The sequence below is a fragment of the Echeneis naucrates genome, chromosome 18, assembly GCF_900963305.1.
Source record: "Echeneis naucrates chromosome 18, fEcheNa1.1, whole genome shotgun sequence".
Classification (NCBI taxonomy): Eukaryota; Metazoa; Chordata; class Actinopteri; order Carangiformes; family Echeneidae; genus Echeneis; species Echeneis naucrates.
This window is the reverse complement of record NC_042528.1, coordinates 8,941,042-8,967,550: the sequence shown is the minus strand read 5'-3', so window position 1 is coordinate 8,967,550 and position 26,509 is coordinate 8,941,042. Positions and strand designations below refer to the sequence as shown.

At 41.0% G+C, this 26,509-nt stretch overlaps 1 protein-coding gene across 1 annotated transcript in view; it reads right to left on the bottom strand.

The window, feature by feature from the left end:
* The window catches only part of plcb3 (phospholipase C, beta 3 (phosphatidylinositol-specific)), a 41,422-nt gene extending 20,666 nt beyond the window's left edge, over nucleotides 1-20,756 (bottom strand). The window contains exons 1-2 of the mRNA XM_029525872.1: nucleotides 20,069-20,756; nucleotides 7,966-8,052 (exon numbers count right to left, since the gene is read on the bottom strand). Of these exons, the coding sequence (XP_029381732.1) occupies nucleotides 7,966-8,052; nucleotides 20,069-20,167 (186 nt within the window). The 5' untranslated portion in view covers nucleotides 20,168-20,756. The remainder of the gene's footprint in view (nucleotides 1-7,965; nucleotides 8,053-20,068) is intronic.
* Between the last annotated feature and the right edge of the window lie 5,753 nt (nucleotides 20,757-26,509).

Below are 26,509 nucleotides of genomic sequence, written 5' to 3'. Positions count from 1 at the left end.
TTAAACAATGGATTCGATACCATGTCGTGTCTCAGTTCGTCATAAAATGTAGAAGTGAATTTCTAAGCTGTATGAGTGTGTGTGTGTGTGTGTGTGTTTGTTTGTGTGGTGAAAATGAAAATTGGTCAGCCATGTGCACAGATAGATAATGTCAACAGAGGGGGAAAAAAACACCACATGACTAAGTGAAAGTATAGAAACCAAGAGAAGTTTGGATGAAGAGGGAGGAAACTGTCACTTTATCCACTGACACATTCGACTTCCCCTTGCGAACAGCTCACTGGGTGTGTGCACAAAAATGACCTCCTACGTGTGTGTGTGTGTGTAAGTGTGTTCTCTAAACTCTTGTTCTAAATTAATTCCTTGTGGAGGTTTGACCTGAGCCAGATAGATAATTTCTAATGGAGTTCTACTTATACCTGCCAACGACCATTCTAACAATTCAGCTGCCTTAATTACACACACACACACACACACACACACACAAAGCACACAAAGAAAAGAAAGAAGCTGAGTCTGTCCACACAGACACAAAAGCACACACACACCCATGCCAGCTCAACTAGAGGTAATTATAATGCCTGAATAGTCAGCCAATTTATCCACAGATTTTATTAATAAAATACTAGAAACTAATATTAATACACCTTCTAGTACAGTCTTTATCAAGGTCATCCCAGATTAGGGCTACATACATGCTTTTGACATGCTAAGACCTTTTGCATCAACAAAATTGCCTTAGAAACCTTGTTTCCATCTAAGAAATTCTGCATATGATTTGTATGGATGAGAAACATGCGACCTAACAGCTTTAGTCAGCTTTACTGAGGTTGATACACAATCAGCCTAACCTTAACCTGCTCCCACTCTTCATGCTTAGCCAAGCTCACCTTCTCCTGCGGCTTCAAATGGAACAGAAGTTATAATGGTGATATCAACGTGGGCAACCCTTGGCAAGAAAGTCAATTTCCTTTTTTATGCTGATACTTTAACACAAAAAATTAACAATCAATCATTCAAAAAAAAAAAAAAAAGAAGTACAAGAAATAAAGCCACACATTGATCAATACAGAAAATTAAATACAAATTAAAAGCCACATTAATTGCACTATTCAAGCAAACCTCAGGTAAACCAAGCTCCATACAGTGTGGTGACACTGAAACAGCCTGCAAAGGTGCTTGTTTATCATGCAGTCCGAGCTAACAATAGCACAACTGTGTGAATAGGTCAGACAGACAGACACACACACACACACATAAACAAGCCACAAACAATCTGGTGAAAGTATGTGAAATTAATTCAACACCATTAGCTGCTAAATGGCAGTACGTGGTGATTCAATTACATCACTCGGGGGCAAGGGCCTAAAAGCACAGGTGTTATTGGCTTGACCTGCACACCTAAGGGGAATAAGGGAGAGACCAGAAGACAGAGGAAGGACAGAGGGAGAATTCAGGGAAAACGGGAAAAGGACTGGGAGGAGAAGGAGGGGTGGAAAGACGGGGCAACAACATTCCCCAAGACCCCTCATCTTCCCGTCTAAGCAACTTCCTGCCCATTTTCCCACGCTGAGAGTGAATGAGTGAGATTAGAAGTGTGGTTGTGAGAAATGAAGGCGCTATAACTCTAGAGTGGAGGGACCATGCGAGAAAAGCCATCTGTGAGAGCAAGGGGAAGAAGAAAGAGAGGTGGGAAGACGCAAGGTGGAGAAAGGCACGGCGATAGCGGTGGAAAACAAAGAGCAAGAGAGGATGGAGAGCAGAGAGGGGGGAAATGTCATCCTTCAGTTTATATTAAACGAACAACCTTTGCCTCGTGCCTCTGATGGCTACCAGCTGCCCCAAGGCAGAGAGACACGGGGAAGCAGGGGGGGAGAGGAAGACAAATTGAAGGTGGATTAGCAACAACGAAACACGGCAACAGCCAAAGACAGACTAAGTATGAGAGGAGAGATCGCCAAAGTAACACAGAGCGAGGAGGAGGATTATCTGCGGTGCCAGGTGCATTTCAACTCATCCTGCTGGTAGGTGAGGCTCCAGGATCCACTCAAGACCAATAAACCAGACGCTGCTCTTCGTTTATTGGAAACTACATTTTAGCTGACAAATCATCTGTGCTGGCAGCAGCAGTGTGGATAATTATTACAGAAATGTTCTTAAACAAGGAAACAAAGTGCCATGAATAACATCTGCCCCTGTACACACTGTTTGACAGCTCAGCGGAGACCAGGCTTTACATGGTCTTGGCTCTTAAATACAGATGAATCATCAAATCCCACCGCATTCTCACATCCTCTGTCAAACCTCTTCAACCCAGATATTTCCTTTTCAGTGAAGGATGTGGAGAATGAAAATTTAACTGACTAAAACTAATTGGAAACCCCGAAATCTACACTATCGAGCTAATCTTTGAACGAGGGCCAGTTCTAACAGCACACACTGAAAGTGAGATTCACTCTCTGACAGAACAAGTTCTTCTGATATATATATATATATATGTATATATATATATATATATATATATATTTTTTTTTTATGTCTTAGTGCTCCATGTCTGACAGCTGGTATATTAAAGCGTGACGCAAACCAAAGAAATTAGAAAAGTAGAGCACAATCTACAGATGTGTGACGAATCAAAGAGGAAAGTCTGAAGAAATGAGGAGAAACATTCTGGATGTAGAGGCTTCTCGTAATCACTGCGTGATCCACTTAACATCCCATCATGCTCTTTGCCATCACCCAGATCCAGTTTATGTCCATTTTGTGGCACAACCCAATCTAAGAGAAAATTACCTTTATTCACTTGGCATGATGGGTCACTCATAGGCTGTAAAGACATAAGCATGGCTTTGACAGACTGCACAGAATAGCAAAAGCAAATTTTGGACGCACGTCTGACCCATTTAAATTTTTCCACAACATTTTCCATCTTCTTGGTGATTTCTTGATGTTTAATTTGATTATATTAATCCTGTAAACCTGAATACATGTACCCTCAGCCTATGTAAAACTGAGGTGGAAGAGACTTTGGCCCAAGGAGAGAGAAAGGACACACACTGCAGGATTAGCAGGAGGGTGCAAGCATATGTTGTAACAGATATGTGGATTTGGGATGTACATGAGGAACTTGTGCAACACAGTCTCTGGCACTTTGGTGTTAGCATTTTAGTTAGCTGTGAGGCTCATCAACCATCAGTTCCTGAATAGAGGGAAAAGCAGATTGTTAGTAATGATGAACAATGCTAATGATTTACAATGAGAGATTTTCTTGGTGCTGATTCAACACAGCATCTATACTGCTCCTCATTATGGACATGTGCAGCTTCAAAGCTCAGGAAAGGGTAAATTATGCACTGTTTAATTAAAGCTCTCTTTTTGCTGCATGAATTGCCAGTGTAGGAGTGCAGCTCTCCAAGACACTACAAACACAATCGGCCATGTTACACACTCAAACATTCAAACTGGCCTGCATGTTTTGGTAGTCAGTCCTGCTGTCATTACTTTAAATATTTTTATAAAAGTCAACCCCCATGTGACCCACTGGATTTCCATCCACAGTAACTCATATAAACCACGAGTGTCTCGGTCAGATAGTGTCAAACTCTTTCAACTTGATCTGAAAGTGCAAAGAGCTGACCAATTTAAAGAGTCAGCAACAACAGAGACAAGAACAGTGAGGGAAGGGAGAGAAAAACAGCGAGGACCGGTGTGTGATGGGTGTGTCTCCCTTGTGTCACTGCCAAGCCACTCTGTGTGTGCATTTTTGTGCGTCTCGTGGCAGTTGGTCGTTATCGGCAGAAACTCAAGTACGAAGGGAATTTCTGGGCCCTGAATATGCACAAGCACAAACAAGTTGGACGTCTGGTATACCAAACCTTGGAACATCACACAATCACGGAGACAGAGTTAACTGCAAAAAAAAAATAAAAATACAAACGGGTTAATGAGGGAGAGGAAGAGAGAAATGCAGAAAGATGCACAAGATATCAGCTGACTGGTAGAGCAGGAAGAATATTGTAAAAGAAAAAGTCTGGAATCGTGTTTTAAAAAGAAGAATACAGAGACAAATGATTCACTGGAAAGAAGAGGGAAGTACAGAGATATTTAAGGGAAAAGTTAAACAAAGGGAGGGCATAGAACAAGGTGACACGAAACAGATGAAGATAAGTGAACAGAACGAAAATATATCGAGGATAGGATGAAGATGAACACCTAGAGGAAAGGCAAAAAGTTTATGGTGATTGATGTAGATGAGGGGAAGGAAAGGCAATGAGATAAACCAGATTCAAGGAGAAGTTTTGAGAGAAGTGCAAGAGAAAAGGTGAGAAGAAGGAAACAGGTGGATCCAAATAAAGGAACGAAATGAGGCTCATAGACTAATGATGGATGGAGAGAGGGAAAAGGGCAGATCATGCTTCTCCGGGCTGCAGACAGGACCTGGACCAACATCCTCCTGCCTTCATAAACAACTCCGTCCCATACTGATACTCTACATGACATCATCAATACAATGCAGGTTCCTCTTTCAGTTTAGTTCAAAAGGTTGTGTATTTCTAAAGTTCTCCATGTGAGTCTCTTTTGACTGTACCAGACGGAGATTAACTTTTACATTTGTGTGTCCGTCCTATATAAAATCCATTGTCATTGTCGCGTCCTTCTCCCTTTGAAACAGCAAGTGGTACTTTATATCCGCTTTCTCAAATTAGGTGTTGTTAGAAAAGAGCTTTTGATGTTTTTAGGTTGCAGACCAAACATGGCTACCCTGAATCTCACAAACCCAAGACACCTTCATCTTCACATTAAAGCTAGAGATTTCTTTAACTGAACCTACGTATGGTTTGACAATTAAAGTAATAAGAGTAGAGCAGCAAAAATAAAAACTGCACCAGAGATCAAATATTTTGGGTACCTCTATTCAGAGAAATGGGTTCCATCCAGAATACCCTTGTCAACTGTGGAAAAGTGTATTAACTGCTCTCATTAATAATAGCCAGATATCTGTGTTGCCATGTCCTCTTTCTTTTCAGCTCTGTCTCAAAATCTCCTGGGGAGTCACAACACTGAATTAAAGCTTCACTCGGGGATCGCTGGAATCAAAACCCTGAAACAGGTCTTCAGTTAGCTAAGGTTTTTTGGGTGCCCTTATGTTCACCTCACAGCAGCGTAGAGAGGCCTCATAGGACTAAAAGGAGGTTTGTGAAGGTGCAGGGGCATGTTTTTGATTTCCATATTCAAACTTTATACATAATGAAGCAGTTCTCTGTTGAACGATTAAGACATAGTGAACAACAAAAACAAAACAAAATAGACAGGCAGCAAAATATTTAACATCTCTCTGAGCATTTGAAGAACATAAAAGAAGCATTACAAGTCACAGCTGGTCTGTTTTATCATGTTCAAATCCACACAAGTCGCTGTAATTGGCTTCAGCATTCTGAATCTTTTGCGGTATATTTCATTTGTTACGGCAGTGACCAACAACAAGCTGCATTCCCACTACTACAGTAAGAATAGTGGCCACAGTCCAGCTCGGTCACGCCAACATCAACAAAGATGAAAAGCAGTCAGTCCCAAAAGATAAGACAAAATGTTGTGGTGCATAAGGAAAAATAAGTGACACTTAAGCAGGCGGAAGTTGTTTCACTTTTGGAATAGTGGTCCAGAGATCTTACAAAGTAGCATGAAAATAAATTATTCACATGGCTCGTAACTAAACACGTCAGCCAGTTTAAGTGATATTTCTTCTCAATTCTTGTTATCAGGCTCTCATTGTTTGTAGTTATGAGGATTAAGATTGATTACATGATTACACAAGAAAAATGTGCTGCAAATCTACAGTACGTTAGGCAACATTTTGCTTTTGTTTATTGTTCCGAATAACTAACTGACTAAAAGAAATTGTTTCTGGCTTTACTTCCTTTTAGTAATGCTGCTTGCCTTATAGACATGTATTTCCACATCTCTTTCTCACGCACACACACACACAACAGCAACACTTCTTACAGGCCAAAGTGCATTGACCTGATGTCATCAGTTCACCCCATGAAAGTGAGCTTAGGTCTGATGTTGGAATGAATAATCCAAGTCCATCTGCATATCCTCCTTTCTGCCATGAACCGTTTCCAAATATTCAGGATTCTTTATGAGGCATTGTCTCCTTTCTTATTACAATCTGCTTCCACTTATTAAATATGTGATCAAGTCAAAAATCAAAAGGGGGGCCATGTTATGAAATGAGGGGCTTTATATATCAGTCATCAAATATGAAATGAAACATGAGACTGTTTGCAGGCTTTATAAAACTCAGTTGTCTAACTGAGTACAGCCCACCACTGAATGATTACGTAAAGGAGAACGCCACCAATACTGCACGTCAAAGCCTGTTGATGGGTCTTGGGTATATGTGGGAAAAAAAAAATAAGTAAAGTCTTTTGTGGCTCTCTGCTCATCTCTGCTTTAAGTTCCAGGCCCCAGGCTTTGTAAGTCACTCCACCTGAATCCCTGACTTAGCTGTTGTATTACGGAGAAATAGGCGGCGGGTTTCCACAAGAAGGATCCATGTGACGAAAAAGCAGATCTTGTTTTAACTGCCCATCGAGAGTCTCACAATAATAAGTAATGTTTACTCTTTCCCTTCCTGAATCTGACCAAATTCGCATTCATTTACAAGCAATGTGACAACTGAACAATAGCATGTTTCTGCTTTTCTGTGTTCACAGAGAGAGTAGAGAGATTTTACCACCATGTCAAAAAGACAATCTGACTCTTTGCTAAACAGTGTCACAACGGCACCTCAGGCATCAAATGGCCTACTATATTCATACCACACACACACACACACACACACACACTGGTGTCGTTGCATGCACAAAGCAAGACATCAGGATAAGATGAGTATTTAAAGACTGTGTTATGTGAATGTATGAACATGTGCTGACACACATGCAGATGGACATAATGATGAGTGCCCTGGTCCAGATATGTAGATGTACACACAGACAGACACACTCACACACACTTGGACTGCACACACGCTCCTAAACGTGCAGACCCATAACAGCCACAATATTGGCTATCAAAAGGTCATTCCATACATGCCTTTTGGATAAATAGACAGCCAGAAATAAAGCGTGAGAAGATGTGTATGAGGGAGGAAGAGAGAGAGGGAAACATGTAGAGAGTTTAGGATGGGGGAAATGGAGGTGGGGTGTTAATTGAGCTCCCCTGTAATATCATTTGATCTGACTGGGCCAACATCAAACAAAGATATATATAAGTGATATATATCATTTAATTGTTTAAGAAACGGGTTTAGATTTTAAGACTCAATAACTACACTATATATAAAGCTAAATTGGATGGATGAACAGAATGAGGACAGGAAGGTAGCCACGGATAAAAAGGTGAAGGTGAGAGGAAATGAAAGAGTCAATGAAGGTTGCTTTGTGTGGGGGGTTTGTTCATGTAAATCTGACTCACAGCAAGACTCAGGTATTATATTTTGGCTAATTACATCACCTAAAACGTAAACTCCGATGTTGTTAAACAGTTTAAGGAGTAAAACATAAGCGGGAGAGGACAGTTGTTGAGAAGACTGTATGGACAGACAGGGAAACGGATGGAAAACTAAAATGACGACGACCACAAGGAAGAAGATAAGAAAAACAAGACCAAGGCAAACTGATGAAACCTATCTTGGCTGAACTAATGCACTGACTAAAACCACAATGAGAGCCACAGAGACACAGAGCGAGGAGGAAGAAGCAATAATTCAGACACACTTGAAATGAGAGGGGGTGTAGGTATGTGGTAAAGTAAAATCCATATCTGCACTTATGTTGGTACATAAAAATCCATTGTGGTCTGCTTTAGAGCTGCACATTTTTAATAGTATTGCTTCTACTTTGTGAGATCAGGGAGATACTTGGAGATCAAGTGTGTGCGTGTCTTATCTGTGTGACTTACCAGGCTTGCCCCGCCAGTCCAGTAGAGGAAGAATCCATCTGGGTCAACTTTTAGGGTTACCAGGGTGGGAGGCCCGCTGCTGGGTTCCTAGACAACAGCAGAAATAGATGTGTTAGAGGGAGATAAAATATCCATTTCTCACTTTGTCTCACACACTGAGTGCTTGCAGGAAGGCAAATGAGTCTTATGTGATAACCCTAACCCCTAACCCATGATTTAAAATAATAAAGTTAATATCCTATACAAAGTTCATGACCACACAGGTTGTACACATGCTATACAGGCGGTCCCTTGAACTTGAAAGTAAAAAGAAAACCCCCGTTGTTTCTTCAGTTAAGCAGCCAAAAGTCATTCTCTTTGCTGGCGCTAAAAGGAGAGATAGAGGACTGATGTGTAAGGGAAAAAGCTAAGGCTTCCAATTATGTTACTTTCATTTTGAAAGTCATAATACTGACAGTAATATGCGCAAGTTACAGGAATAAGACTTTAGCTTATTATAATATTGGATATAATATTACTGTAGCTGGACAGACTGTTATTGTATTTGTGTGCACGTTTGGACAACAGCTGTTTTAAGTTCAGTCAACATGAAGTGTACATTCATATGCAACATAATGATAGCACAGGAGCCTGCATCATATGTCATTAGCATCATCAAAATGGAGACACACACACAAAATACTATGACCCTGCACACGCGCACACACACACACGCAAACCGCTCTGTAATTACAGTGGTAAGTGGTCATACACTTGTCCAACAAACATATCATTGTGACATCCTGGGAAACGATGATGCTCCAGATTGTTTGTTATTACAGTGACAGATGACTCATGTCCACATGTCGTCATGAGCATCATCATTCTCATCATCATCATCACCGTCAGATCGGAAAAGAGAGAAAAAAGGTCAACCTGGAAACCCACAGAAAACTTTGCTACAGAGGAAATAGATTTACAAGAACACAACAAAGAATTCCACATAATTGACCCCGTTAAGAGGACATTTTATAACGTGGTCTATAACAAATAAAACAGCTGCCAAGTGATATTTCAAAGCGACTGTATAAATGTTCATAGTTTAATGTTTTAACACATGAATGTGTACACATGGACTGAAAAGCTGAATGTTGAACATTTGAATAATGATCTGCAAAACAAAAACATAATCAAGGTGTAAAAGGGTTTATGCAAATCAATTTTACAGTTACATCAGTAAACAGATAATTCATGAAAGAAAATGTAAATGTTTTACAGGACTCCATGAAGGTTGAGCTCTCATTAAAAAAAAATCATAAAATCATCATGTTAACTTCAGGCTAACCATAAGGTACAAGTGAAAACTGTAATTTTCCACAAAACTGATAAACAAATGGCCCATAATGTCAGACTATTCCTTAAACAGGTCTGCTTAGTTTTAGCTATGCTGAACATACCTTTAGTTTAGGCTCCAAGGTTGGCTAACACAGCAGCAGTTAGCAGGAGAAGTAGAAGTTTGGATTGGGATAAGGAAAAGAAAAGAAGGGAAAAAAGGTGGTTAACAAAGGCGGTGAGGATGGTCCACAGTTGTGGCGTTAGAGGAAAGGGTGATTGTTGAAATATAAAAAGGAACAAAAAGTTAAGGAATAGAAGATGAGAACCAATTACAATCCAGCATTCAACCGCATCATGAGGCCTTCATAAAACAACTTTAAATTTAAAGCGTACTTTCACTCTGGAGCACAAAAACAGGAGCCAAGTTACCAGGATTTGTTAGTTTTCGTATAAAACCCAATGACAGAATCAGCAAAAAACAACAGCTCAAATTCAAACATGTAGCTGACAGTGCACAGTAAATTACTGAACTTGTGACATGTGTTTACACTCTTCAACGAGTGGAAAACTGTAGACCTCCAATTTCATGCTGGGATCGCCTCCAGGCTGTGACCTGGTGTCAGATCTTAGTCTTAAACAAACAAAAATTGACATTTGCTTTATTTTTGTTTGTTTGTTGTTGTTGTTTTTTTGCTTTTTTTTTTTATTTGTTTTTTGCAGTGGAACCTGAGGTTGCAAATCTGAAGCTGTGATGATTTATGTTTCTTATTCTTGCTTCTGTTAGGTTTAATTTTCTGACACCAAAACTGAACACATTGCAAACTGCAAGCAAGTCCAGATGTTCCCATTTCCTCATTACTATAAACATGACTAACTACAAACCTTCAAACCAGAGACAACTGTGCTCTCTATCAATGCATCAATACATTTGCAAATCAAAATACCTGCCTCGGGTGTTGGAGGTAAATGAGCCCATTGTTTAAAATTCCTAGGTACTCCATGTTGCTGCTCCTCAACATGCAAGAGATACGGGCCAGATTACACACATTCCTCTGGCAAATTTAACTTTAATCCACTTTAGACAGTGCTGCACTCCACTTAAAAAGATGTCAGTTAGATTTAAGGTTTTTCCAAACTGGACAGTTTCCATTCACCTTTGCTTTGACTTTAATCTAAAATTATGATGACAGCTCGAAAGTACAACAACATGAACAATCTCACATTACATTTTTACAGCTGTTTCATGCCCTATTATTTTTGCTACACATTAAAATGTATAAAAACTGACTCATGTTCTACGGGACACTTCTTATATGTTAATTAAAATGAATTATGTGGCATCCAGCAGGAGAGGAAACAGCAATAGGGAACAAGTGGGAAAAGAACATACATCAAGGTCAACATGTTATATGCACAAAGGAAGAAAGATAATCGGCCTCACTTGAGATTCAGTATTCAGTCATCGTGTTCAAGTTTACCCAAGATTGATAAGAACAACATTATGCTTAGAAGACATACATGTCAGCAAATAGTCAGGCAGGACTTCCTTTGTGCACAATGAAAATGTGTTTCAAAAGGGCCCATGGCAGTCACTAATGTTTGCCTTCGGAGAGATTTCTGGGTCTGCACACCCATCAATTCAGACCGTCATCATACAGCCCTGTGCTCCCTCTTAACCACTGCACTCCTCCAAGATATGTCATCTGGTGGTGCCACCCATGAAAAAGAGTCTGTCACAATCCAGGCTGTCCTCATTCGTGGTTCTCAGATGGTGGAATAAGCTGCTGAAGCCTCTATCTCTGAGAAGCTCTTGAAAAGTCAGCCTTTCCAAGAGCATTTCCTCCCCTAGAAAGACTCAAATGTGTAACTAACACTTACTGTGCACTTTTCCTGCCCTTCCTTTGTAAACTCTCTGTCCGCCCATTGTAATGTAATTATCCAATCTTAACTGTGTAGTAACACTACAGATGACACAGAAAACTGTCTTCACCCTTTAATCTCAACCAAGCAAAGTCTGCACCAGGTCAGCAGTCATTCTTATATCTTTGAACATGTAAACACTGTTGTCTTGACATCTTTTCCTACAGCAGAGACACCCAGAGGAGAAAGTACTCCCTATATCTCCGATGAAAAGTTAATGACAAAATGCAGTAGCAACAGAGATTGGCTGTGCTGGTGTGCCCGAGCATATGAAAATGAATCGTAGAGATGCGTTCAGAGTTGACATTGGCAGTTATCCTGAAGTTCTGGCGATGTTGCCAGATTTGGCTTAGCTGTTGCTACAAAACTGGCTAAAATAAGACAAAAGTCCTTGGTGAAATCAGAGAAGTACTGCTTAGTACAAAAGTGCCAGTGAAATGTGAGCGTTCAAATGTGTTTCTATGGATGACACATGTGTATATTAACTTCTGACCAACATGGCTCAGTGCCTCCTCCTCTCTCTACCTTTGTTTCCTTTGCTCCCTATAAATTGACTGCATATATCCAGTGTCAATACACACTTCGCCGTAAATGGGGAATTCCAATGGGAGCAGACGCACAAACATCCTCTCATACATTTACCAGAGGAATGTGATCTGTGGACTCATGTGACCAGTAATACAACAACATCTCCCATACAGCCTAACAGGCAGTGGCTGCTGGGATGAACACACACATCATTGTGATGTATGTATTTGCATGTTAGGCCTGCTGAGTTTTACATACCTGCCAGTTAGTTTCTAGTGTTACCCTTCACTGTGAAATTATATACAACTTTGTCTTTCTCTCCTGTCTTGTTATCCACCATTTCAATTTCCTTTCTTGTATTTTTCTGTTGTAGGTGATCAAATTAATCAACCTTAGCAAAAATACAGTGGAACATTTACTGGTGCCAGTATTACAAGTGAGGAACAACTGTTTTCTATGAACTGAATCCAAACTTGTCAGTGGCAAAGATAATCAAAGATAATCTTCCATTCACTGATTTCATTATTTCTTCTGTTGTTAGGACTGTTTTGTTTGAATGTCTTTCCAACGGGCCAGCAGGGCTCTATTGCCCCACAACAAGAAGGTCACTGGTTTGGTTCCCGGCCTGGGGCCTTTCTGTGTGGAATTTAAATGTTCCCCCCATGCCTGCGTGGGTTTCCTCTGAGTACTCCGGTTCCCTCCCTTAATTGGTGTCTCTAAATTGTCCGTAGGTCTGAGTGTGAGTGTGTGGTTGTTTGTCTCTGTCTGTCTCTGTGTAATGCCCTGGTGATGGACCGCTGACCTGTCCAGGGTGACCCCGTCCACACTCAATGTGAGCTGGGATTTGTCCCAGTACTCCCCGAGACCCAGAAACGGATAAACGGTATAAGAGGTGTCTGTCCGAGGAGATTTATGTTTCCAGTGGAAATTCAGAAACCTAACCAGGAAATCATTAGTGCATGCCCTTTATACACACACACACACACACACACACACCTTGTTCACCATAAACATGCACCCTACAGTGTTTTTTATGTGTGTGAGGGGGTAATGTCTATAAGCCGACCTCAACCCACTGATTGATATGTAAAAAAAAAAAAACCAACATCTTTAGTCAGTTTACTCTCTCTGTCAATCGTCACTTCACGACTCTTTCAGTCTCACTTTCTTCCTCTTATTGATTAAAGATCATGTCCAGACTCCTCCAGAAGCCCTGACCCCTCTGACAAGCACCCTCATTATCTGACCATAATGTCTCACACACTCACACAGAGTAAACGGACCACCCTATGAAGCTGAGGTCAGACAGCCACCAGCAAATGAACCCCTGTAATGACACACACAGGCAAACACACAGCTATTCTTACTCCCCTACTACATACTGTCCTCACCATGCTTTTTGTGTATTTGTGTGTGTCTGTTGTGTATTTTCAGTCAGCTGAGGGCCATTAGAGAGAAACTGATAAAAGTGGCTGCTCTGGGTGCACCTTTGGTCAGCCATAGTGTGTGTTAGTGTGCACTCAGCGGTATTTTGCAGGAGTGGTGTGAGAAACGAGGCCCGGCGCACTCTCAGTGCCAGTGTTTGAGCTGCTGCTTTGGCAACATGGTAAAAGTTGATGACAGTGGGTAACCTTTGGACTCTGGAGTGAGGAGATGGAAGAGGGAGGAGTGGGGCCACAGAGGGGAAAAAAAAGTATTGGATGTGATGCATAAAGAAAGAAACAAGCAGGCTGGTAAAGTCCATTAGACATTCCGAGTAAAGTATTTCTCCAAAGACCATTCCTTCATTCACTGCTCTGAGCCTTCACTTTAATTCTCCACTGCTGGCAATTAACTTTCATCCAATCAGACTTTGTTCGAAAGAGATTAACCACAAACCGTGGCAGTTTCATAATTTACTGTTTGTGTTTTGACACCTTGTTAATATTCATTTATTTCGAACTTTATATTTCTTCTGTTGCTGCTCTATTTTTCGTAATATCCCTGCTCACGTTAAGTCTTTCTCTGCATCAAGCAAATGTTCAGCACAAGTGAAATTTCAGGTTGAAACAAACTATGCGACCAAATGTAGAATTGCTTGTAGTGGCTTCAAACTAACTGAGCCAAAAGCCCATCAGACACTCATACATTATTCAGGGTAACTGGTTACACTTCCAGAGAGCCTGCACACTGTCTAATGTGACCACACCTGACCAGTTCACCATGAACACAAAAAGAAGTCATTCCCATTTTAACATTGGAAAACAGGTCTGCGACACTGTTGAATGATCTGCCAAGTACTTGGTTTGAAACTACTCCAAGGCTTCTCAGTCCATGTGTAACAAAACATGGGGGAGCAAAAATCAAAAGAAACTTTTGCATATTTTCCCCTCATGATTTGATAAAATTTGTTTTTGTATTGTTTGCTGTTTTAAGTCAGAACAGCTTTACGCCAATGAAATACAGTTTAGCATTAATTGCTACCACACCTTATTATAAGGTCTCGCTACGAGCCAGATCTAATTTTTACAGATCATGAAAAAGAAAGAAATGTTTCTCATCAAACTTAATTGAAACTTCATTTTTCACAGGGCAAACCAGACCAGGCCGACATCAGAACTGTAGAGACGATAAAAAAAATTAGAAGGGGCAGGGGAAAACAAACTTCAAGTCATTGAGGGAACAAAACATAAAAGACAGGAATCCCAAAACAAAAGAGGGAAGAGAAAGTGATAGAAAAATGGCAAAGTATTATGGGTAAGTCACAAAGATACCACGCTGTCACTGCATGTGCGCTAAATGGAGGTACCATTATGAACGGAGTAAAGGAGGCAGACGGACAATGGAGCAGGCCAGATGTTAGACCCACGCTTCACATGTGGCTGTGGTTGACCTTCCACCCCTCTCCTCTCCCACCCCTCCATCCATCCCTTATTTCTCACCACATCGCCAAGATGTCAACAGTGTTTCTCAGCACAGCGTTACAACTTCAAAACAAGCCCCCTCTTTCTCTGCTCTCATCCCTAAACATCTTTTCCTTCACTAACTATGAGGCTTGATGCTTCGGTGCATCTAATTGGCTGAAACAGTTGACATGAAAGAAGGATTGTACTTTCCTGGAAAGTCAAAATGACAAAGCAGCTCTGTGTTGGAGCTGTTTCTAAGAACAGGAATGTTTTTTCCTTTTTAACAAAAAAGAAACAAACAGTTCAGGTGCAACAACTCATTAAAGCCAAGGTGTTTCTTTTCAGAGGTACTCTCCAAGTATTAATACTGACATATATCAGATTTCAAGCATTTGGTGTTCCGTCACACGAGCAGCACTGAGTAAGTTCCGGAGCTGTGAAAATCCCTCACAGTTTTATTAGAAGAAAAGCGATGATCAGGATCAGGATCATTTTCATGCATGCACTGGCATCGCTCAGGCTTCAAAGTCAACATAGTGGTTGTACAAGTCCCAACATGCAGGGGATTAAGATATACTGGACAATTCACAATTCATAAAAGCCTTCCGGTGATATGTGTTACAGAGACTTTTTTTTTTAACCATTAAGCCTAATGAGAGTTAAAGAATAAAAAACAATTTTTACTTCTGCTAATCGTCAGCTAATTGCATTACAATGTGCTAAAAATGTGATTAAATGCAAATTATTCTTTTTGTGTCTCACAAAAAGTTAAACTACCAGACGGCTTGCCCTTCATTTTAGGGTTATAGGCCAAGCTGTAGGTTGGCGTCACTAATTCTTTAACCCCCCCCCCAAAAAAAAGAAAAAGATTTTTATATTGGCTGCAACAAAAAAAAAAATCTACAACACTTCCAATCCTCAAGGTGTTTACTTCTGATTTTTGTAGCAGACACCATCACACACACACATCTTCAAAAGCTTATGCCTATAAAGCTGGTAATAGTTTGCAGAACCTCATATAAACACAATCGGGCCATAAAGGTGGAGTTGCTGTAGTTTTGTATTTAGTTTTTAAACCTGAGGGTGGAATCAGTCAGTTGATCTAATCATTTTCTTTCTTTGGTAAGAAAATAAAGGTCTGGTCTGTATCTTCATGTCTTTATGCAAATCTACGGCTATCAATTTCCTTATTTCTCGCTCCGAAAAAAGCGAAAACGAAAACTGCCTCTCCATTCCGTTTCAGCTTGCATAAGCATCTGCTTGGTAGACAATAAATTAGGTCTAAATAGTCTACCATAGCTTGAGCCAGACATTTGGCTGTGTTGAGGCATGGATCAGTAAAAGTCCATCACACAGACACCAAAAACCTTTTGGTTGAAATGTTTTCTAAATCCAAGTTTTAATCTTTATGCGGAGAACTGTCAGAGGAGATGTGAACTCTAACTCAGTCTGGCTGCAGTGCAGAGGTACTCACTTCACTTTCTAGGCAAACCAAATTCCTGTCAATCACTGCACAGACACATTTCAGCATCAGATGATTAAAACAGATCCAAAAATGCTTTTTTGGGATCCCTCTGATTGAAGACAACAGCAGCATTAAAACCTCAAACTTCAGATGCTGCTAAGATTTGTGATGTCTGGGCTACGCTTTGCTCAACTGTGGTGTGACCTTTGGGACCTGACAAAAATCACTGAAGCCAAATCGCAGGAAACGACCCTGAAATACAACATTATATGGTCTGTGATGTTTTGCTCCTGTTACAGAGATTGAAGTTGATTCAAAATCCTGAATCTCAAAAACGATGTGACATTCTCAAAATTTTATAGAATTAATGACCAACTGACCAGAAATGTGGGAACAAAATGTAGCCTTTTTAAAATGTATCGTTTGTGGAGGAGTGTTTTCATACTTTGATTACGTCTGCCGTTATATATATCTACAGGGACTCGGCAGAGCAGAAGTGGATTTGAATAGCAGGTTTATATATAGTGATGTAATCCAAAGGAATAAAACCTGCACACACTACAAAAGATAAAGTTACATGTTACGATGATTATTTATTTTACATCAAGGCACTCCGAGGCATGCTGACAGAGAACCGCGCTGCTGTGTAGACAAACTGTCTGTGTGTGTTTGTTTAATTGGTTGTTAAAGAGGAATTTTAACTGAGTTGCAGTTGGAATTTGTCTAAATTGAATTGCGGCCCAGCTGCAGAGGGCGTTGCAGCGGCAGAGGCTGAGGCAGAGAGGGAGTGAGGGAAAGAGAGGGAAAACGGTTTGGCTCTGGAGCCTTACAACAAGCTCGAACAGGAAGTCATTCAACGCGAAACACACACCCAGAACAAAACAACCACACACGCATATGAGTGCACATGTGTACACAAGCCGAAGCGCAGACGAAAAGAGGGTCAATTTGGAATGCATTCCTCCTCCCCCCTGCATGAGTCAGTTTGTGTGTGTGTGTGTCATTTGATGGACCTACAGTAAAATCCCAAAGATTTTGTTCCGGAGGATGGAGGGGATGCTAAGAGAAGAGACAAAGCGGGAGACATGTGCCATGTGGAAAGAGGACATGGTGATCAGGACAAGGGGGAAGAGAGCGATGAGGTCAAAAGTGGGGTTTTCATGTAAACAAACTGCACTGCCCTCAAGCACTTTCTGGCCCTGTATGTCCTAATTCTCTTCTCACTTTGCTAAGTCCTTAAAGTAGCATGCCAGGTTTTTGGGACAGTAGCCCATTGGTCAACTTTCCTAATACAGCACAGACTGAAACTAAAAAAAAAAAGCACTGTCCCCGTTAGACCATCCAACTCAGAACAAATTTAAAACTTCTGAAAAATACTGCTCCAAGAGGTTAGATTACAGCTGGATATATGGAATCATATCTTTATCGATCAGTCTTAAATATTAACCTTAGTAAGTTCCACGGGGGCACAAAATAAACCCCTACTCATTGTTCAATTATTTCTCTAATACATTTTGGAAAAACTGAACTGCATTTGTTTCCTGTACAACAGAGCCAGACTGACTCATGCTTAATTTCAGCTGGATATCTTTCAGTCTCCCTGGAGGCTGTTGTTAACTTTTTGTTTTGTTTTGTTTTTTTGGCCGGTGGGGCAGCACAACACATATTTGGAATCTGACCGTTCTAAATTTTTTACCCCATTTAAAAAAGGAAAAAACTATTTGAGTATTTAGCTGGTCAACTGCAATGAGGCCTGTCGTCACTGAGCTAATGATATGCTTAAGTGCTTGGATGGACCCCAGCAGCAAAAGCTCTACTTCTAAATTAAACAGTGATATGTAAGTAATTCAGTTACAGGTCATTCACTTATTGGGTTGATATTTAATATGTAATCATGACAGCAGTCTTAACTTGCCTTAAAAAAGTATTTACAACAAGGATTTGGCAAGAAATCCACTTATACGATGGAAAGGCAAAATATGTTGCTCTTAAGTGAGCTTATGACATTTTGGGGACAAGCAGATCTGTTGTGCTTCTGGGACAGCAGCAGGAGGATTATGTGGGATTCAGACTCCAATAATGCCTCACAACGTCTCTTCAAGTTTGTATATTTGATTTATTTATTTATTCATTGAGGTTTTCTTGCTTACTTGTTTTCTCTGACTCATACCAATCAAACATACAAATTTTTCAGTGAGTGCTGAAAAGCACCTCTTCCTTATATTTGTGAAACTGGAACCATGAATGATTTGGTCCTGTATTAAATTATATTAAATGATTTATCAATTTTGGAAGCTGTTAAATATATATATATTTTTTTTTATTTATTTTTTTTTTTTTATGATCTCTTGATACAATTATTAACTAATTGTTTCAGCACTCTCTTTACATTTGAGAGATGATGTTGGATGACTTGCTGTGATCAACTTAATATAGAGACTGAGAAAGTGATTACAGCAAAGTGACCAGACTGACATTATGAAGAGTCTGAACTGTTGTTTATTCTGAGCTCAGGCCAAGAGAAAACGACGTGGAGCCGTTTCACAAAGCAGGATTACTGCATTGGCTGATTAACTGCACTTAGTAGATATGACTTCATAGTTCAGTTTGGTATTGCTGTTCAAGATATAAAGGGGTACAGAACAGAGATCTAACTTTGTCTGAACCAAGCTCTCATTTTATGATACCAGTGTTTGATGATTAGGCATCCTTGGAATCTATATTTATTATATTGACACTGTGATATACTTTTTTTTATTATTGTTATTCTCTTTGATCTCTCCAGCATTAGTCCTCCCCCAAAAGTCATTCCCTCTCAAAAACGCATTTGTTGACTCTAGGGGTAAGTGGCAAATAGCGGGGACAGAAGATAGACGAGAAGAGAACTTGCACATGTTTTCGTGTGTTCACACACTTAATCACTAGTAGAACCATTTCCTGGGAATTCCCTTTGAGATGAAGAAAGACAGAGAGTGTTAGTGTGTGTGTATGTTTGAGGGGGAGAGAAAAGGAAATCAAAAGGGCATGGCATGCACTGTTTGTGTGACAAGACCCTTCTTTGCTGGCCAGATATGGACACCAGTTCACATGCATCATGTCATTACTACAATGTGTGTGAGGCCCCGTTACTGATAACTTTACCCTCAAACCCTGATCCATATATTGTTCATTTTTCTCTTGAGCAACAGTTTTTACATCCTTGGTTAAGTGTGTCAGTATGTCCAAGTGTCAGCAGCAACCCTGACGCGGACACGCATGTCACAGTTCAGTTGTGAATCCAACACAGCTTCCAAAGACCTGAGCCTCCAGTCTGAGAGGATCAGTGAGCCGCTCAGGTAATCATTGATGGCTGTTCAGACACTTGGACACACACTTGCTTTCTCTGTGGGGAAGATAACAGAAAGGCCCTGGCCCTGCCACGCACTTATTATGGCTCATGTCAAGGTTGTTAGACAAAACAGAAATACAAGAAAGGAAAATTAGAGCAGAAAAGCACCATGAAAGGTAATTTAGCAAACTTTCGAAAGAGAAACATGGCAATTAGGATAAAACACAGCAAGGTGACATTTCTGGGCATGTTTTCACAGGTCAGCTCCCAAATCCCTCCACACAGAGACAAACATCTCCTCGTTCCTGGTCGGACAGGTGCTTTCTCAGAAAGGAGGAGAAAAGAGAGAGAGAGAGAGCTGAGCTGAACATGAGCCCCAAGAAAACCGGCTCAGCAAGAATTCAGCACATTCTGGCAGCGGCTGCCTGCTGGCAATTTAAGGGAGTTTTCTACCAGAATATCTGATCCCACACCCCCACACACACACCTGCACACTGCAAACACACACTAACTTTTCCCCTGGTTTACACACAAACGCAGCAGCGGGCTTAGAGCTAAAAACAGGCTGTCATGTCTTGTGTCTCAGGGTTCATCACGTCAGGATCTTTGACTGAGCGCTGTGTTCATGGACTAAGAGGCGATTGTCACACGTTTCTTTCTCACCTCGTCCCACTTGATGAACTTGCCCCCCTTCTTCAGCGCTTCGTGGACGGACACTGGCTTCAGCTGCAGTGCGTGGACTCCCGGCTTGGCCCCGGCCATGGCGAGGGACTCCCTGCCCGGCTGCCAACGCCTAAACCCCGGCTGCGGCGAGCTGGACTCCTCGGAAGGAACGAAACGCTCTTCCTTCCTCCGCGTCCACCGCGGATCTGCTCTTCTTCTTGGCCGGGGAGAAAGTCAAGTGAGAGGCCGAGGCGAGGGAAAGTTTTTTTTGGGGCACTGCCTTCAGCAGTCGGTGAGGCTCGCCGACAGTTGGAGGAACATGAGGAGTCAGATCCAGACAGAAAAAGGACGGGACTTGGCGGCTCCGACGCGCCGCTGTCTTGTCCGCGTCCACGCAACGCGGCGGCGCGCCTATATAATTCCCCCTTTTATCACGGGCTTTGATTAGTATATTTATTTATTTCTGCAGGATCCTTTCGTCTCGCACTTGAGCCCACAGAGAGATCGCTTCCTTCTTTCCTCCCATCTGCTCGACCCTTCTCTCCTCTCGCCCTGTCGCTCCTCTACCAACTTTCCCTGCTTCCTCTCTGTCTTGTCTCCTCCGACGCGTTGCTTCTTTTCTCCTCCTCCTCTCCTCCCTGCATGTTTTCTGCTGGGAAAAAGGGCAGATTCCGAGAGGAGAGGCTGCGGGAGAGGGACGGCGTGAATGAGACCAGAGAGGGGGGGATGTTCACAGCTTGTGTGAAAAGGGGTGTGTTTTCATTTCGTCCCTTCTGCCTTCCTGCTCGTCTGCCTCAAATTTACAGGGCATGACAACTAATTGGAACATGGTTCTGTGATATGCATTCACTTTTTTTCCCCTGAAACTATTTCCCCATAATCAATATTCCAGTGACTACTGCAAAAAGTTTACACACTCTTTATTTTTGCTTCTCCAAGTTCAGCCAAACTTTCTCACCAACTCACTCACAATTCACACCAACATTTAAAAACTTTGTTGTTGTAAAGTTAAGGGACCTTGTAAAGATAAATCTCAAACATAACAATTGAAAAAAAAAATTGTTGTTGTTTTGCTACTTTGAATTGCCCTAAAAAAAAATCAAGCCCTAAAAATGCTGGATCCCACATCTCCCATAATGCAACCGTTTGGCATCTGTCACTACAACATCTTTGTGCAGTGAATTATCCTCATCGTTTACCTCTTTGTAAAGCAGGATTTCATCAATCTCAACAATTTGTAGAATCCAAGCACAAGCCATGATAACAGAGTTCGTTTTCCTTACATTAACACCCTGCAGGGTTACAGAAGATGTTATACTACTGTTAAACTAAACTGACCCAGATATGTGTAATCTGTGGTTTGTCTGAAGATGAACACCACAGCCTTCATGAACGGCAGCGCAGTGCTCTTCATCCAGAAAAAGAGTTTGCACCAAATGATGGCAAACTGATCTAAGGCGTCACAAGCTGTTAAAAAGTCTTCAAAGAGGGTTTGTTAAGCACTCACTTAACAAAACATAATATATGAATTTCTATTCAATATCACTTCCTCACTTTTACATGTTGGCTGTAGTTCAAAATGCAGGCAGCAAAGCTTTAAAGACCTCTTTGGAATTCATGAATGAGACTTTAACTGCTTTAACTTTTTTCCATTTTCCATGGTGCTGACAGTGACTGATTACTAATATGATCAGTAATTTTATTAAGAACATGATAGCAGATGTCCAAGTTATTTGAGACTGCTTCACTCTAAACTAGAAAGTAGTAATGCTACTCAGTCAGTCAAATTGCAAAATTAAAAATGTAGTAATGGTGAGAATAAATTTGCTTTAAACAAAGAGGAAATCGTTGAGACAAAGTGGAAAAAAACGTAACTGAAGCCCCTGAAAGAAGTAATTGAGTAACTTTGCCCCGCCACTTCCAGATCAGTGATATCGTCTCATGTAGTTTAAGAAACATGAGTGCAAAGGCGGCTGCACAGTCACAGTCCAAGCCCATCCAGATCCTGCTGCCGAGCAACATTACAACTAAGGGTTCTCATAAAAAACACACACATACACACACTTTGGAGCAACAGATTTTTTTGGCAAGGAATCTTATTCTCCAGCTCTCTAACTACACCCAGCAAGAATGTCTGCTATGCTGCAGCCTGCTGACTGAGTGATGAAGTGACTTACTGGTGCCGTGCTTTTCCTTCACCAAAAACAAAGAGCAAAAATAAATAAATAAATAAATGATGGGTCAGAAAAAATCTCACACAAACATACTTGTTCATATTTGTGTCTGGAAAGTCCTGGTGTCAGTGTTACATGAGCCGCAGAAGGAAGACAGACATTGTTTAACAATTCAGCAGCTACACAAGTTGGTATCGGTGTTTGTGCGTGTTGTTTGTTTGTCTCTGGGTATAGTCGAGCTGTACCCAAGTCCAGCTAGACTTGTTGATGAATCTGCATGCAACAGACACATTAATGTGACCGCTCAGATGACAACAAACAAAAACAAGATGGGGACATACATATGCATTCTCTCAGGAACACAGCGCACACACATAAAGCTGGGATATTGTGTTTCTCTGCTGCATAATAAGCTGCACACAATCATCCACGCACTAACTCTCCTCTCTCATGTGCACAAATGAACTTCTGTTTTCAGCAGACAATGGTGTGTTGAACGCTACATGTGAATTGCAGACACCTGTGGTGTCAATAGACAGCCTCTGCCCTCCAATCACCCCATTCTTTGTTTCTTCCTGCTCCCGCTTTCCCTCCCGTTTCATAAGCCCCCCCCACACTTTATTTATTTATTTTTTTTTTGTCTCTGTATTTTATCCATTGCATTCAAACACACTCTCTCCCTCCCTCCTCTGTGTTTCCCCCTTCTCAGCTCTCATTCCAACAGGTGTCCTGCTCCCATTGGTCTCCAAGACCTGTAGAGTAGCCACATGGTGCTCATCTGAATAAATGTGCAGTCGGATTACAAAAGACTGTCTTTTCTGTTACAGTAGTAAAATTTCCATTCTTAGCTTGTTTTCCCCCCTCGCAATCAACGTCAAATTTCCATTTAATGGTTTGACTTCACAGTGCTAGTCTGATTGCGGGTCACTTAGGTGTGTCACGATCATAGACGGTGGCTTGTAACTGCAACAGAATAAGATCAGGATCTTATGTGGATCCCTCAGTCCTGTAGTTTACCTGGAATCTATCACAGCTGTGGGCTCATGTTAAAAGTAAGTTAGTGCATTACAGGAGTGTATGACAGGTGCTTTTCAGTCATGGTACCAGAGCAGCTATATGAGTGGCATGTCATTTGAGTGGAATATCCTGACATTTTGTACAGACGGTCTTGGGCCTCAGAGGATTAATCTTCATATCTGTGACGACTGTCTGAGATTTTCTCCAGCACAACCAGAAAGGCAAAAATTTCCATTTCCATTTCCATTCAAGTTGTGACCAGCTGTACTTTGTGTTTTGCTAATGTTAGCATCCGAACTTGCTGACCTGAGATGGTGAACATTATTTACATGACTCAACTTAATGTTGTGCATAACAAACAGCCTCACAGAGCTGCTAGCATAGCAATGAGTTCTACCAACTGCTGATTGCATTATAAAGTAAAAGTATACTGTTTAATTTATTATTAGTTTATTAGTCTACCTTACCACTCCCACCTTTCATAGGACCACAAAAGAAGGAGCTAAAGAGAGAAAATGACTAAAAGAGGACCAGCAGCCCCGTGGGAGTTATTTGTTTCATAGTAAAAGAAGATAAAAGCGGGGGTGATGGTGGGGCTAACAAAAGAGTGAAACAGAGATAGTTTACATTCATGGGAAAATAAAATTAACTTGACGTAATGTAAGGGAATGTGAGAGCCATTTATTTGTCTATTGATAGAAGTGTTTATGAATCTGAGTAAGAAAGTAATAGGGAACGAGGGAAAGTAGAGGGAAAGAGTAGGAGATAACAGTTCACTGTGGGAAAATGGGGAGGAATTATAATGGCCGGTTGATAAAGAAGGTTAAGAAAAGACAGAAAAGGGGGGAAACAGAGGCTAAAAGTGGAACAAAGCAAGGGACAGAGACACAGAAAATATGTTGTGGAGAAAAGGAAGATCCCCAACCACACATTTCTCTCTCCTATCTCTCTCTCTAGTAACAGCCAGATCCTTTTCTCCAACGCAAAGCCAAGGACTCACAAAGACACATTGTATACAGACACAGACATAGTCACAGCCGGTCACTGCGCCCTCTCTACACATACGCACGCACACACTAGCTTTAATAGGAAAGGCCTGACTCAGTCAACAGTAGCAATAAAACTTTGATCAGGTTATGCTTCGCAGTCATGTTGATATTTTGGCCTGAAATCGCTGACAGTTTATTTAGGATTGGATGTATTTTTCTTCATAACATTGCAAATGTGTTTTGAAAAGAAGTTGCCATGCGGCTGTTTAAGCAAAGTGCTGGTTGCAATTTTCACCTAAAGAATCCATTACAACCACTGCAGATGAATATGTCCAAAAGCTAGGATTTATTTTCATGAGATCCGTTCATTAAGATCCACAGTGACTTTAGCTGCTGTTCATCCATCCTTTCTCCAACTGCCTCTAAATGCTCAAAATGTTCGCACCACCACTGCCACTGCATGGCTCTATTAGAATCATATCCTGCCATCTAGTGGTTATCTGGTTATTTCCCCCAACCCATTCACACACAGCTGGTTTGATTGTGCAACAGTCAGGAATGTGGACTTGCAAGTTTCACTTCTGCCCAACTATCCTCTGCAGTGGGGGTGCAGCCTACCTGTGTGTGCACACAGTGATCAGTCACAGAGATCTGTGCTAAATGTCAGCACAGCTTCATGAAGCAATCGGAGACTATTGTATGTACAACAGCGCACTATACAAACAGTGTAAGGTGCCACAAGGCTCTAAGGCACAATTTGATTGATTTTGATTCAGATTGAGCTTGTTGAACAGATTTCATTCTGAAATTATGTAAATCAATGGGTGGAACTAAATTTGTTTTATCCTACTGAATATTTCTTAGTTTCCAATCAGAGCTGTGATTTTTCACTAGAATATTATATGACAGCTATTATTGAGACAGTCTCGTGCCCATCTTTAGGCTTTTTTTTTTTTTTTTTTGCTTCAATTTTCTCGATGAGAGCCCCTGGGTCCAGAGTCTCCATCCTGTAGGAGGCCCCTAGGCACATTTGTATTTTTGCTTTCATTTGGCCAATATCTCCTCGGCATGCACAATCCTGATAGTTCTAGTGGCCACAACTCATGCTTCTTCTCATGCTCTTTATGTTAAGGATATAATTTTTTTTATCAACACATATATTGTATTTCCGGTTTATACTAAATTACCTCACTTTTTGTCCTGGTTTAGGGTTAGGGTTTTATTGAGCTGGGTTATAATACTCAAAAATTCAACTGTACTGTCCTAGTTTTTCAGTCATCATCCATTACTACTCAGACATCAACCTGCTAGGTTTGACAGTATTTCTGACAGGAAAAATGTAAAATGTCGTATTCTTATTTATGCAGAAATGTGCAATGGTTAGAGCTAATTAATCAGTGACTACACAAAGTTTGTGTTCAGTGTATGATCTCATGTTGCCATGATAGCACAAGGTATACAGCTCGACAGCTCCACCTTGTGGAATAAAACTCATCTTGACTTGAGGTCTGCAAGTCTGAGAACAACCCTCCAAAGGCTCCATCAGTCTGTCTATGTAGCGAATAAATAAAAAAGCAAACAGTTGAAGATACGCTTTTAAGGTCGGACCAGGTTTGAGTTTGCGGTGGCAGCATCTGTTTATACTGGAAGGGGGAGTTTAGACTGAAAGCATTCAACAGGATCTGTCCCTTCCTCTGATACTCATTACCGTGCATGTGTTTTCAGTGCTCAGTGTACCCAATAATGGAGGAAGTAGTCAGATCCTTTTTACAGGTTGAAGTAGAAACCTCAGTTGTGTGAAAACACACGACAAGCCACTATTACAATAACACATTTCCCACTGAGATGTGATGGAGTTGGTGTGTAAAATACCAGGAAAAACTCAAGATACAGAATAGAAATATTGTCAGGAGATGTCAAATTCGTGCTTCCTGTTACGTGCATCTCTTTCTTGAACTGAATCAAAGGGATGGGAATGAACTAGTAGTTTGAGATCAGTGGCCTCCCACGGTGCTTAAACCCTCTGGTGGAACATTTTGTACTATGTAACCCACAGACACACATCCAAGCAACAATGTCCAGTCTTTTTTCTCATGTACAGTCCAATAAGCTCAGTCCAATGGTTATTTGCAAGTTTAGTGTTCTTAGTGAGATTATTTGAACTCATGACATGATATTTTCTTACACACAAACTGTACCATATACTTGACTCCCTTCTAGAGCCCCACAGTTTTAATATTACATGCTAACATTACCATGAC